This window comes from Colossoma macropomum, unplaced genomic scaffold (genome assembly GCF_904425465.1).
Source record: "Colossoma macropomum unplaced genomic scaffold, Colossoma_macropomum, whole genome shotgun sequence".
NCBI lineage: Eukaryota > Metazoa > Chordata > Actinopteri > Characiformes > Serrasalmidae > Colossoma > Colossoma macropomum.
Window position 1 is genome coordinate 42,920,045 of NW_023494792.1, and position 15,647 is coordinate 42,935,691.

Consider the following 15,647-nt stretch of genomic DNA (forward strand, 5'->3'; position numbering starts at 1 on the left):
AGAAGAAGATAAATATGAAATAAAATATGTGCTCATTTTTGGCCAAAACAAAATTCTCTCTCTGTTTTCAAATATAAAAATCTAGAAAGCTTGCTGTATTGTTTTGGGCTATCCCATTCATTCTCCCTCTTACAGAATCTTTCTGTCATCTCATGTCATCTCATCTCATCTACAGTCCTCCTTTCTCTCACTCTTTTTCTTTTCATCTCACTCACCCTTTTTTTTCTGTCCTTTCCTTTCCCCCATCTTTTTCATCTCTCTTACCTCTCCCTCTCTCCTACTTTCTATCTCTCTCACTGTCACTTTCTCTCTCTTCTTCATTTCTCCTTACCTCTTTCACACCCTCTTTCTTCTCTCTTTTGTTCTCTTTCCCTCCTCTCTCTCAATCTCTCCCTCTCGTTTTCTTCTCCATTTTTATTGTCTCGTATCTATCTCACCTCTCTCTCCCTTGCTCTGTCTGTTTTTTTTCTCTCTCACCTCTTTTGTTTTTCTGTCCTCTGACTTTCTTTCACTCTTTCCTCTCTGTCTCCATCTCTCCCTCAACTCTCCTTTCACTCCCCCTCTCACTGTCTTTCTCGCTCTTTTTGCTCTCCCTCCCTCCTCTCTCTCTGCCTCTCTCTCACACTATTACAAAAAACAGAATTGTGTCAGAATCACTGAATCAAATCAGGATAGACTGATTTGTTTCCTAAAGCATTGTAATTAAGCTTAACTGAATCAGCTTTAATCAAGTCAGATCAGCTGTTACCTACAGGTGTCTGTCCACCTCTCCCTTCGCTCTTTAGTCCCGAACAACAGGCTAATGAGAGAAGTGAACATGACTTCAGTGTGTGAGGGTAAGGTATGTGTGCATATGAGTGAGTGTTTAAGAGATTATCGGGTTGTGTGTGTGTGAACAGCCACACATTCTCAGAGCCAAAGTCACACTGCTTGTTCCATTTGGAAAAGTGATTTTCTTTTTTTTTTTCACTCTCAAATGGGGGATAGATAAAAATAAAAAAAAATGGGATTGTGCTGGAGGTGTCAGTCAAGTGATGCCATCTCAGGGCATGCATCTCAAGAGACCTAAAAAATCTCATTACTCTCTCTCTCTACGGCACACACACACACACACACACACACACACACACACACAGCTTGTTTCGCTCGCTCATTCTATTTTCTCTCCTGTTGCTTTTAAATTCTGACAAATGCATGAGATGTTTTAAAGACTATAATTCAAAATTAGGCTACATTGTTATTATTTAAGCCTAATGTGGAGCTTAACAATTCACACATACTCACGCAGCTTCAGCCAGATAGGACAGGGACTGTGTGTGCTTCTTGTGAATTAGAGTAGAAAATGTGGATGAGGATGGATTGTTGGTTTAATAGGACACACACACACACACATACACACACACACACACACACACACACACACACAACACAGAAACACACAATAGGATACACACACACACACACACACACACACACACGCACAATAATGACTGCATACATAAAGAAAAGAGATAAAAATGAGAGAGAAACAGAGGAGAATAAACAGAGAAGCATGTCTGGGGATACAACTAGTAAACTACTACTGTAAAATAGGCCTGAGAGAGTAAACTAAACCACACAACCTAGCCTGGGTGTAGGGTTGGGCAATATGACAGTAACATTATGTCAAAATTCGCTTTTCTGAGCATATTGTGTCGTCAGTGTTTAAAGAACACTAACCAGCTGCATGTTTCATTATAAAATGACTGTACATTGTCTTGTTTAATGGATTTAGTACATTGAAATCATTGTATTTTTAGTTTTTGGTAGTATATTTTAAATGTGCAACTACAAGTGCATTGTTTGTATCAAAGACATTGTTTGTATTATTATTGGTCTAGGTAAGGGTTTTGCTGCTGGGCTTGTGTGTGTTGTGTGTATGTGTACATATGTGTGTGTGTGTGTGTGTGTGTGTGTGTGTGTGTGTGTGTGTGTTAATGCTGCTGTGCTCCCAACCCTAAATTTAACCTCAGAACCCAAAAGATCAGCTTTGTCATCTTTTACAAATCAGTTTTTACCTGAAGTACAGATTAACGCTTAACAATATATGGATTCATTTCCTAAAGAACTGTGATTTTATTTAATTGTGATAGATAAATCTAATAGAATTAAATCAGTTGTGGATAGATACCTCAGGTAACTGATTCATTTCCTAAAGAATTGTGATTCAATCAAAAGGAATCCAATCAAATTTAATCAAGTCAATTGTATACAGGTACTTCAGGTTCTTCAATTTGATTGGTTCCATTATATACAATTACAATTCTTTAAGAAATGAATCATTTAATCATGAAATAATTTCCCCATGATTCAGTTCAATTCAATTAAAAGCAATTAAAAATGGAGAGCAGACTAATTTAAACACCCCCACAACCACATAATAGTCATATTTTCATGAGACCAGGGGGTTGGTCCCCATAAAGAGATAAATACATAGTCAAATACACAAATTGTCTGTTCTGACTGCTATAAATACTTGTAAGTTATTAATTTGGACAAGGAATTCAATATATTTATGAATTTTATCTGCTTTCTGTAATTACTCCTAATTGCCATGATGTTTTTTTCTAGCCTTGTCCTTGTCACTTTTGCGGAATTTGTAACAATCGCAGATATCCAGTTGGTTAATTGAGGGTTTTTAATGGTTACATTTTATTGTCTGAAGTCATAATGATGGGTTATTAAGGTTAATGGACATCAGGAATTCTGCAGCAGAGTGATGGACAACACACACATACATATCTCAGGGGGCAGCAAATATAGGTTAATGCCCTAAGGCTGTGCATGGAGAGCACATAATGTGTGTGAGTGTGTATGTGTGTGTATAGAGTGTATAGCAGTTCCATGTTAAAATACACTATATGTCCAAAAGTTTGTAAACACCTGCTCATCCAGTTTCTTCTTTCTTCAAGGGTATTAATAGAGACTTTGCCCCCTTCCCCATTACTGCAGTAACAGCCTCTGTTCTTCTGGTGAAGGCTGTACACTAAATGTTGGAATATTGCAGTGCGGATTTGATTGCATTCAGCCATAAGAGCATTAGTGAGGTCAGGTACTGATGTTGGATGATTAGTTCTGGATCACAAACACCTCTCTATCTCATCCCAAAGGTATTGAAAGGAGTTCCATCAACCCAGAGAATGCAGTCTTGCTGACACTTGTCATTAGGCATGTTGACCTTAGGCTCATGTGGGGCTGAAAGGAGTTGGTTTTACTAATTAGCCAGTAAAAAGGAGTGTAGATACTTTTGGACATGTGGTGTATTTTCTAGGGGTGTAACAATACATACATTTTCAGGTTTAATGTGATTTTAATGTGACCCTAAATATATGCAACACTTAAAATGTATAAGTGCTTTTTAAAAAATCCTAGTCATTTGAGTGTGATTACTACAAAAGATGGTAGATGGTACATAGTCAGAAGAGCATGAGGGGAATACTGGCGATACGGTTTTACATTTATTATTTCCATAGACTTATTATTTTTTGACACTGCACTGAAATCGCTACACCCTTAGCATGCTCAGGCTTTCTTTCTCTCTATCAAATGCACCCACACATAGGCCCTATATAAAAACGCCTGTCAGCACTCAGTGATGTGACATTTTGACAAGCAGTGAGATGGACAGCTAAACACTAAGGACCGAATGACAGCTTTCTGGACATAAGTGTGTTATTAAAGTGTCGCAAAGTTATTAAAGACTAAAGGCAGCCTTTAGCGTCATGCCATTAGTGTCAGAATTTGAAGCGGGCAGTGCCCTGGCCACCCCCTGGTCAGTCAGGAAGGACCCTTCCTGACTGACCAGGGGGTGGCCACGGCACTTCCCGCTTCAAATTCTGACACTAATGGCGAAGAGGAGGGTTATTAATACAAAGTTAAAAGTTTAAACGCTTTTTTCAGCTTCAGAAATATGAGGAGTGACTGTTGGAGAAGTTTCTTTCTCTCTCTACCTCTCTCTCTGTCTCTAAATATAAAGTTATAAAGTTCTGCCCTACTTTGGCCTTAGTTTGAAGTGACAGACTTTTGGCTGATAGATACTGGCTGTGATATTGGCCGAAGGAGAAAGGAGGCAGTGAGAGACGGAGAGGGAGATGATGGTGAGAGAGAGAGAGAAAGAGAGAAAGAGAGAGAGAGAACAAGAGAGAGATAGAGCAAGACATGGATAGTGGTAGAAAAAGAAAGCGAATGAGGGAGAAAGAGAGGTAGAGAGCGAGAGGGAGGGAGAAGGAGACAGCAAAGGCTAAAGATAGGAGAGAGGTAGACAGAAAGAGAAATATATGATAGAGCCTAGAGAGAGAGAGATTGAGAAAGCGAGTGAAGAAGAAAGAGAAATATGGAGAGCAAGAGAAATAGAAAGAGTGAAAGAGAAAAAAGAAAGCAAGAGAGAGAAAGGAAAGAGAGACTGAGAGAAGAGAGAAGCAGAAACAGAGGTAGAGGTAGAAAAGAGAGAGAGAAAAAGTGAGAGAGAGAGAGAGAGAGAGAGAGAGAGAGAGACGAGAGTACAGTACCTCCATGGTCTGAGACTGATGCATGGCTTTGATTGCATTCTGTGCCATTGCCCTGGTAGAAAACGTGACAAACGCACATCCTGCAGGAAGGGACGAAGAGGGGAGGGGGAGGGGGAGGGAGGGAACGAGGGAGGAGAGAGGAGGAGGAGGAGGAGGAGGAGGAGGAAGAGGAGAGACAAGAGAAAAACAAAACAAGACAAAAGGGTTGGACAGGTCGTTATAAAGCCAAAAAACAGAGATTGTACAGAGAAGAAGGCAGACAGCACTTTACTGCAAAAGTGGCTCAGAGTAAAACATTCAACATGCAACAACAATAAACATTCAACTTTCTTTTTAAACAGTGAACAGTGAACACTGAACAGTCAACAAACAGTCAGCAAATATATATGAACATCTCTCATTTCTCAATGGTTTATGAGTTTAGTTGGTGTTTTCAGATTGTGGTGGGAATAAGATCATGGGGTAAGAAGAGGATGCTAATAGCTCACACACTTATAGCGAACATGTATAGTGAGTTTGTATATATGAGCACACACAAATATACATATTTGCATACACGTCTGTATATGTACACACATACACATATTATACATATAGCCACATACACACTATAAAGACTTTTAAAAAGTAAGTAACCTGGCTATCATAAAAGTTCGACTGAACTTCAAACAATGAAAATCAGAATGTAACACACACGATTATTGTTCTGTTAACGTACTATTTAAGTTCAGTGAACTCAAAACTATAAGACAGCCAGTCTACCTACTTTTGTAAGTCACCATTTTTATAGTGCACTACTGTTCAAATGTTTGGAATCACTATTTTTAACAACATAAAACCAAGTTTATTGCAGATACAAGTATAAAATGATTCTAATACGATTACTTAATTAACTAATATGATGTTTTAAGTTTTAACTAATGAGTATGCTGCAAAATGATATGATATTCTTGGGATCATACACTGAAAAATGGTGCTTTGAATTAATAAATGATTAAAATGTGTTGAATGGTTGCACATGGATAAATGACATAAAGGTAGTAATTACCAAAACAAGTAAACATTAAGAAAACAATTGTGTTGACATAACATATTTTATTTTTGTGCAATCATTTGACACAAAATCATGAACCATTTTTTTTCAGTGTATGCACAACCCTTCTTTCTCTAAACATGATGAGCTGAATTATTGCCAGAGTTCTCTTTTTTGTTTTGTCTGACCAGTACCTTGTTCTAAAAGAGTTCCGACTTGTCTAAATGCTTGTGCACGTTTCAGACGCATATCTCTGTACTCCTTTTTTTAGCAGAGGAGTTTTGCATGGGTTGTAGGAATGGAGACGATTGCTGTGCAGAATATTTCTTATTGTTCTCTGTGTAATTGTAGTTTCTGCTGGTTTCAGGTCGTCCTGCAACTCTTTTCGACTGACTGCCAGCGTCTCTTTTGTTGTCCTTATTAATAGTCTGAGAGCGCTGAGTAGGGCACCTATCCAGGGACAATTAGTCCCATCAACTTTCCACATGCATGTTTTCAAACTAGTTGTCATGACAGAGATGAGTCTTTGCTGGGGATCTGTAGCCTTTTCCATTCAAGTGTTGCTTAATAATGTTGCCCCTGAGAATTTTAGGAAGCTCCTTCACCTGCACCATGATTGCTACTTCTTGTGTAAAATTGTTCTAAACAATATGAGCATCTTTTCTGTTGACAACAGTCGCAGTTTACACAAGAACTTTTTTGCTGTATTAATATTCAGAACTTAATTTATTTTATGTAAACTCTATATTTACATGTACTAAATAATAGTATTAAATAACAAAAACAAAAGTTTCCATTCTACATTGTATATGTAGTACCATCGAAGAATAGGGTAAAAGGGGGCTAACAAAGAAAGAAGAGAAACAGATGGACTACAGTCTATTGTAGAACTACAGAGTGCTCCTATATGGTAAGTGGAGCTGATAAAATGGACAATGAGTGTAGAAACAAGGAGGTGTACTTAATGAAGTGGCCAGTCGGTGTATGTATAGTACTTAGCAATGTGTTTGCAACACTAAAAACACTTTATAACACTGGAGTAAATACAAATAAACATAAATACACTACAAAGTATTTCATATCTTGATTGATTAGACAAACCATGTACTGGATGTTAACTACAAATAGTTCTGGGCTGCCATGAGTTTAGGTTTGGAAATGTTTAAATGAAAACACTGATAGACATAAGATTATTGTATTGAGGTTATTTGTATTTTTCCTAATGTTAGTGTTTTTCCTCAGCAAATAAATTCTACTGTCCCGATGAGTAGCTTTTTAAATCTCATTTGAACGTTTGAACAGTATAGTATATATGTGCATAACATGTGCATATGCACTCCCACATATGCGCATGTATGTATGTTAGAGATAGGAATCTTTAGGCATCTCACGATTCGATTCGATTACGATTCAGAGGGCTGCGATGCGATTATAAAACGATTATCGATGCATCTTTTTTTTTCTATACATGATTTCTATTTTCTTACTGTCTGAGGACTTGGTAGTTTTAAAGCTAAGTATTTGTAATGATCTTTAATGCATTTACATCCAATATCTTTTATTAATAAATCAAATGGAAGTGACGTGGCAAGAGAACTGGAAGGCTCTCATTCACTGCTCTTGTTTGGAGACGCTGCTGCCACTCAGCTGTGATAAAATGCGCTGTTTCGGTGAAATAAGATCCAATGGTCATGGATGACCACGCAGCACTTTATAGCCGTCCTACCCTTTTTCTTTAGTGATTTTATAACTTCGGCTTTGGTCTTGTGATAGAAGGGGGGTAGCGCGAAAGCCCTGTTTCGCAACGACTGAGAACTGGCGTGCAGACTGCAGGTCACATAGCAACGAGGTTTTGCCTGGCCAGTAGCGAACGAAAAAAAGGAAAAGAGAAAGACAGACGAACATTTGGAGATGAATGGACTTATTCGCATTCATAAGCAGCGTAGTTGGTTTCCTGGTACGTTAAATCTGCAACGAGAGACTGTCAAACACTAAAAAGTTGTGAAGATGAAGTCGCTTCTCTTTCTAATTTTCCCGTTCCACCTTAAATGGTGCCGCATTTACATTCGGCGCCTCAGTCAGAATTTAAGGTGGAACGGGAAAATTCGAACAAGAAGCTGGAGAATAAGAAGTGACTTCAGCCTTGTAAAGCAGTCGAACATTGAGAGACATTTTTACAATAAGCTGCTCTACTTCTGAGGAAAAGTTTTCTGGAGGAGATGGTAGAAAAGCGGCTGTAGCTAAAGCTTAAAGCAGCGCAGAGTAAGTCTGCCTCTTTGTTTATATTTTTTAGCCTATACTAGGACATTAACACATACTGGAGATAAAATGTGGCTCCCAAGGTGGTTTGATTTTTGTTGAAAGGACAAAATGGCTCTTCTAAGTTAATATTTGTGTTGTCGACTCCTGACCTGACCTGGCTTTTAATGCAGAGGGAGCCGGTCGGGTTTCTCACTCATCCAGTTGTGTTTTTGTCATGTGCTGTCACAGACTGTCCGGATGCTTCGCTTACCCACTTCCAAGTTCCGCCCTTTGCGTTCTGTCAACATTACGTTAGAAATTCAATATTTAGAAAATCGATTTTTGACATTTGTGAATCGATTCAGAATCGTTCACGTCTGCATCACGATACATCCAAGAATCGATTTTTTCCCACACCCCTAATGTATGTAGTGTTTGTATACGCTCTCACACACATATACACACAGGACTATGTGTACCGGAACACAAACTCACACACTTTCTCTCTCCCTCTCACACACACACCCTCCACCTTGCTGCACCCATTTGCTCTGTAAAATCCACTCTGTGCATCACACACACATTTGCATTTTTATGTGCCTGATAGAACCCCCGCCCCCTCCCCGAACACTCTAAAAAAACGACAACGGTGAAAAGCAATCTCCTGCCTTCCCGCTGTAATCATGACAAACGATCCCATGAGGCTGAGTGGCGCTGGAACCAAGCCTGCAGGGGCTGCTGGGAAATGGAGTCTTTAGTCTTTAAGCCGAAAAGCAGGTGGCAGGAAAAGGAACAGGCCATATGGAGGCATGCTGGGAAACTGGCACTGTCTGAGGAGTCTGCTCTACTGTACACACACACACACACACACACAAGTAAGAAGTCTAAGTCAGTGAGTAAGATATTTCAGCAATCTCAGAAAGAAAGAATGACAGAAAAACAAAAATCAAAAGAAAAAGTGCAAATTGCAAGGCAAAAGAAATGAAAGGAAATAAAGAAAGCAATAACAAAAAATGGACCGAAGTAAAAAAAAAGAAGTAAGGAAGGTAGGAATAACAGAGGGAAGAAAAAAGACAAATAGTAATTAAAGAGAAAGGATAAAAGAAAGAAAGAAAGCAAGCAAGAAAGAAAGAAACAGAAAGAAAGAAGATAGGAATAACAGAAGGAAGAAGAAGACAAATAGCAGTAAGTAATTAAAAAGGAGGGAGAAAAAAGAAAGAAAGAAAGAAAGAAGGAAAGAAAGAAAGAAAATACCAATAAAAGAAAGATGGAAGAAAGAGAGCAGTGGAAAAGAGAGCAATCAGTAAATAGCAATACAAAAAAGAAATACAGCAATAATGAAAAATGAATGAAAAGAGTAAAAAAAAATAAAAATAAAATGCAGATGTTGCTGCGAAGGATGTTTGTGCAAAAGAGAAAAATAAAGAAAGAAAGTATAAAAGAAAATTTGACAGAAAAACCTCTGTGTTCAGTAGGAGGCGCTGTCTGTCCACTTCATCTGCTCTCTAACCAACACTTTCCCTCTTCTCTCTCTCTCTGCCCTCTCTCCTCCTCTGCGACCCGTTTTTTTGTTTTCCTGAGAGAGTGCGGCCACTCCGTTGTGGACGAATGAAAGGGTGTTTATTTTAAGGTTGTTTAATTAGTGCCGTCATTAAAGTGGGTTTAGGCTCGAAAGGAGCGATCTGTGTGTTTTGGCAAAAGCTCAGAAGCCTCCAGAGACACAATCTCCAGGGAGTAAACACTGAAAAAAAAACTTTCCTTTTCTTTCTTCTCCAAACTTTCAGACTCCAAGTCCTCATTTTCCTGCTGTCCTGCTCCAAACTACACTCCAAATAAACCGGACATAAAGGTGGAAGGATGTGTAAGTGAGGAAAGTAAAAGGAAAGTTTTTTCTGTCCAAATTATCTTCTCTTTCTATTTGTAGTGGAGCAACAGACAGGAGGTGTAAATATATGATGGGCCACATGGTGTGATCAGAAAGGAGAGAGCAGGAGAGAGAGAGAGAGAGAGGGAGGCAATACAGATAGAGTAAGGGAGAAAGGAGAAAGAGAAAGAAAAAAGAGAGAGAGAGAGTTGGAAGTAAGTGGGGTAGATCCCTAGACATAGAACTCACATGTGGCATGATCTATATTTTATTAATAGTGAAACTCTATGGTGATTGATAGACCTCTAGTTGGAATTAGAGAGAGTGTGAGAGAGAGAGAGATTGAAGAGAGAAGAGAGGTAGAGAGAGAAAAGGTGAGCGAGACAGAAAGAACAGTAGAGAAGGAGGGATATAATACACATAGACAGCGAGAAAGAATAAGTGAGGATGGAAGAGAGACAGAAAGAGAGACATATTAAAAAGAGAGACAGAGAGAGAAGGAGATTGAAACTGAAAGAGAAAGAAAGACAGAAGAAGGAGAGAGACAGAGAGAAGGAGTGTAAGGCAGAAAGAAAGACAGAAGTGGATGGGTGGTTGGAGGAGGGGGGGGGGTCACAATCCAATGGTCAACCAGTGAGGTAAAGCATCAACTTATTATCAACTTATTAAGAAAAGAAAAGTTGATGATGATTAATAATCTGGTATAACTTCATTTTCTGTTGTTGTATGCAATAATGCCATAATAAAACATTTTGCTAATAAAGCACAGGGTAAAGAACAGGAGAGGGAAAAGAAAGAAAGTGCAAGAAACGAAGTGGGTGAGAACGTGAGAGAGAGAATGAGAGAGAGACAATGGGAATAGGAGCGAGCTTATACAGCTCAGCTCTTCAGGTTCCGAGGGACCACAGCGGTTGACCTGCTCCCCTCTACACACACGTTTACTCATCTATTTATTCAGTCCTTCCGTTTTCTTTCGTTTTGTGATAGGGTGGGGTTCGGCAAAGCGAATATCCACTCCGTCAGGGCGATTTCAAATATATCTCTCAGCATGAGCTCAGGGAATAAAGTTAATCTCATGTGGAATTAAAATATTCATGAGAACCAGAGAGAGAGGGAGTGGGAGTGAGGGAGAGAAAGAAAAAAGAGTGGGGGGTAGAGGGAGAGAAACACAAAAGAGAGGTGAAAAGAGAGAGGGAGAAAGAATGGGAGACAGAAAAGAGGGAGGGGAAGGAAGGAGAGAGGAAGAGGTGAAAGAGGAGGAGAGCAAAACGGAAAGAGAGAGAGAGGGAGAGAGTAAGAAGGAAAGAAAGCAAAGAGAGTGAATGAGAAAGATATAAAGGAGAGAAAGAGGGGAGTTAAACAGATGTACTGGAAAATGGATAACAGCTAGTAAGAACTGAGCATTCTGGGCTGTTTTATTTTCTATGTACTGGTAGCACCATATGCAGTACAACACACAGGGTCTGACCAATATATCGTTTGGCCAATAAAATCAGCTCCAATGGTTTACCACTGACAATTAACCCTTTAGTGGAATTTCCGTAGCTGGTCCCCAGAGAGTATGGTCCCACCGGTGGGATTCAAAAACAGGGTTAGCATGCTCAGTGTCGAATGCCTATGCAACAATCAGTTTTAGTTCAATCGATTCATCAAATCTTTCTACTGATCTGATTTTCTTCCCACAATATACAGTGTAATACCCCAAAACTTGGACACACTGGCAACATACATTTGTGATAATCAATGTGAGTTAAAACTGCCTGGCCTTTACCGGCCCCACACAGCAGACAGCACAACTGTGTGTTTCAGTTATTAATAGAATCGGAAGTTATGAAGTGTCACCACTTTAAAGATCCATTATCTTGATCTTGATTGCATGTAACCTGCTGATTCATCATAGTGTTCTACTGTTGACGTGAAGTTGATGCTGCATAATAATCAGGCTACTTATGAAAGGGTTATACATGGATAGCCATGGCACAATACCACTTTCTCTTTTCTGATGAAGATACCGATATTGAAGCCTAGAACGTCGGTTGATACTGATGCCGATCCAATATTTTTTTTTTTTAAAAACTACACAATTTTAAAGCTGTACTATGTAAGTTTTGGAAACTTTTCTGGTGGAGATGTATAATTGTGCACAACGTGTGGAAGAACATTTTGTAATGTGAGTTTGGCTTGTGCTTCGGACCCCTTACCCCTTCCCAGAGTAGATAAAAAGAGTATTCAAACAGATCTCAATTAAAACTTGGTAAAAGGCATGTCTTCCAAGTAGTCTTCATCAGTTTGTGTTTGAGACCTTAAGATCGAGCTGGACCTTGTTTTTGAGCCTGTGCATGTGACGTTAATATGTAAGGACATGTGACATGGCCCAAAAAACTCCTCTGAAATCTGAGGGGTCCGAAGCACCCCTGACTTTTCAGTTACTATTTCCGGCTTTACAGGACGACACACAGCAGCACACACACACTTTTTGTAGTATATTTTTACTACATGTTTAGTGTGTTTTGTTCTTATGAGTCGGTAATGGTATTCATTTAATGCTATTATTGTTTTTAATCAGATGATCTTCTAAAAGTAGGCCATGATGTTGAAACTATTCAAACACTCTACTACATATACACAGCCAACAACATTACATCGCACAGTGTGAGTGTGTGCACTGTTTCAAGCTAGATTTGTTAGATTTGGATCAGATTAATTCTCATTCGTTCTCTCCGACATCCCACCCAGCATTTTCTGCTGATATTGGCCTAATACTGATATCTACCGATACTGATGCATTCTCTAAATATGGATATCTTTTAAAAAATGTTATTTAAAAAAAATGTGTTCAAGAGCACAATTCCACTATGAATAACTTATTTGCTGTAATTCATGCAATGCCAGAAACATACTCAGTGCAAGTATGTGAATGCATATGACAACACCTGGCCAAGACAAGACGTCTTGCTGTACAAACTCACAGAGCGTTCTTACGTTACTGTGTCAGTTAAAACACTCAGTACTCAAGGGGGCGACAGAGGACGAATCAGAGTGTCTGTTAACAGGATCTGTTGTTCCAACAGTCACAACTGTGCTGCATTAGTTGTTCTGTTGGAATGAAAAGACAATGATGTATCATATGTTTATACGAGCAAGCCAGAATTGCGAGAGACTGCTAGTCTGCCATGACAGCTGACCAGGAGAAAGTAGGCTGGTGGTATAAAACAGCTTGGCCAGGCTCGACTGTTGTTTTAGCGCCCTTTGCTGCATTATGAAGTGCATCTTGAAACAGTTTTTAACGCAATGACGCACAAAGCAATTTGCGTCACTTGAAGCGTTTGTGTTTGCATACGTGCGTGAAGTATGTTTTAGGCCACACTGTCTGACTAAAAGTGTATGCCAAGATTATCCTTTATGGGACTTTTTATCACTTTAAAATTGGTATCAGTATTAGTGACAGAATTTCCATATCAACTAGGCTCTAACTCAGTGTCCAGAGTGTACAATAATGTGGTTAAATAAAAAATGAAAATAAATAAAATAATAATAATAAAAGTAATTCAAAAGTTTGGTTAAATTTATGTTTCATATACACTATCCTTCAAAAGTTTGGAATCACTTGTTAAATCAGGGTTTTTTTTTTATTATTTTACTGTTTATACAATAACAGCTTATAAATCCCCTAAACTACACAGCAAAATATATATATTTTTGTCAATGGTTTATTCAATATTTCAAGGATTCTGAGTTATTTTATACTGCAGTTTCAATACTGTAATAATCTATTTACAGTCATTATTTTGTCAAGTTATCTACCTCAACATTTCATTATCCCTTTACAAATATCAGACATACTGGATTTTAAATTTATTTATACTATATAATATTCACTATTTTATATATATATATATATATATATATATATATTTTATTCTCAGTGTTCTACAGCTTTTTGATCATTTCAGAATCATCCAACACATCTCACATTTCCTCATACATCTAACATCTTACAGCTTCATACTACTTCGGTGATACCTATGAAATTATATAGAACTAACACATTACAGGAATTTTACATATTTATCTGAAACCAAACTGGTTTTATATCATTGAAAAATTTGATTCCAAACTTCTGAATGGTAGCGTAATCCTAAAGACATTTTGATCTAAAGGCTTACGGTTAAACACTTGTGGTGCAAAACAAAGAGCTTCCTCTTCGTCTTATACCACAGATTCAGGCGGGCATTATTCTGTCTATGTTTTAGCTAGAGTAATGTGTCCTGATAAATATGGTGATGGTTTAGTTGATGGTAATTAAATGTTCAAGTACAGTCCAGAAAAAATACAACTTTGCCAAAGCTCAGATTGGCATGAATGCTGCTGTATTATGGTCATAGTATTAATTAACCAACGTCCACACCAACAGTCATCAGTCTGTGTGTGCGTGCGTGTGTGTTACCTCGGCTGAGTCCGTCCGGTCCTCTCAAGATGCGACACTCCTCAATCTGACCAAAAGCGGAAAACATAACCCGGATGTCGTTCTCATTACACTTCTTCGACACCATCCCAATAAACAACTTCCTGTCCTCCACCGCTGAGAGAGAGAGACAGAGAGGGACAGAGATAGAAAGAGAGAGAGGCATAAAAGAAAGAGAAGAAAGATATAGCGATCAAGAGTAAGAGGGACAAAGAGGAGAAAAAGCGAGGGAAAGAGAGAGACAGACAGAGAGGGAGAGAGAGGGAGGAGAGAAGAAAAGAGTGATGCACAAGTGGGGAAAGAAAAAAAAACCTTGAGCATCGCTGATCAATGTTACATTACCACATCAACACAGTCCTCTCTTTCTACAACTCTCTCACTCTCTTCCACCCTTTCACTCTCTCTCTTTCTGTTTTTAATTTTGCTCTCAGTCTCTGTTGGATCACCCTCAGTGGTCACTCTCAGCCTTTAGCCTTTGATCTATCTGTGTTCATGTCTCAGCATGTGTGTGGATGTACAGCAGACAGGAGGTGTCAGAGAGAAGATGGGAACAATAACACTAGAACAGAGAAAAGTAGCACAAAAAATGACACACACACACACACACACACACACACACACACGGCAGCATAATACAGCAGCATAATACAGCTCATCTGGGGACACCTAGCTTTTCAAACCCTTTTTAATACAAGTGATCATGCTTTCTCTGTCGCGTTTTCAGTAACTTGTCATATTAAAGCCTAAGCAGGTTTATTTAAAGGAAAACAATGTCACACCTGTAAATATTAGTCAGGAATAAAGCAAAAGGCCACACATTTTATCCCCTTGTTGTGATGTCAGCACTCATTAGCATTCAAACCTTCCAGGTGTTTAAACCACTTTTGGACCGAAAGAGTTTCACTGTGTCCTTTTAGCAACAGTTTGGAAAAAGAAAACGGTCAGATTATTATTTAAGCAAAACCTGCTCTCCATATAAGGAAGATACATTGATTAAATATTGAAGAGAAATAAACTCAAAGCATTAGTACATGACTGTTTTATGCTAACAAAACCATTTCAGATGTATTTTCTTACTTAAAAATTAAATAAAAAAAAAAAGGCAACTTTTGAGGAGCTGTGTATGTTACAAATTGAGAGTCAGGTGGATGGGTAGATAGATGAATGGCTAAATAAACAGATGTTTAGGTAGATATATAGATAGGTAGATAGACAGAGACATTCAGTAAGGTAAATATGATTGTAGTATATGTTATAGATAGATAGATAGATAGATAGATAGACAGACATACAGAAAGATGGATAGACAGACAAACAAACAGGCAAACATTAAGACAAATATGAAGAAAGCTGCATAGATAGACAGAGAGATAGATGGGCAAACATAAAGAAAGCTGGACAGACAGAAAGCTAGATAAATGCTAGATAGATACAAATATAGATAGGTAGACAGACAGACAGATAGATAGATAGATAGATAGATAGATACATAGATAG

At 38.4% G+C, this 15,647-nt stretch overlaps 1 protein-coding gene across 16 annotated transcripts in view; it reads right to left on the bottom strand.

Moving 5' to 3' along the window:
* Positions 1-15,647, bottom strand: part of celf2 (cugbp, Elav-like family member 2) — a 189,487-nt gene that overhangs the window by 23,848 nt on the left and 149,992 nt on the right. For all 16 annotated transcript variants that reach the window (XM_036577238.1, XM_036577237.1, XM_036577236.1 and 13 more), the window contains 2 exons: positions 14,133-14,267; positions 4,548-4,627 (listed from right to left, as the gene is read on the bottom strand). In XM_036577238.1, coding sequence (XP_036433131.1) covers positions 4,548-4,627; positions 14,133-14,267 — 215 coding nt within the window. The remainder of the gene's footprint in view (positions 1-4,547; positions 4,628-14,132; positions 14,268-15,647) is intronic.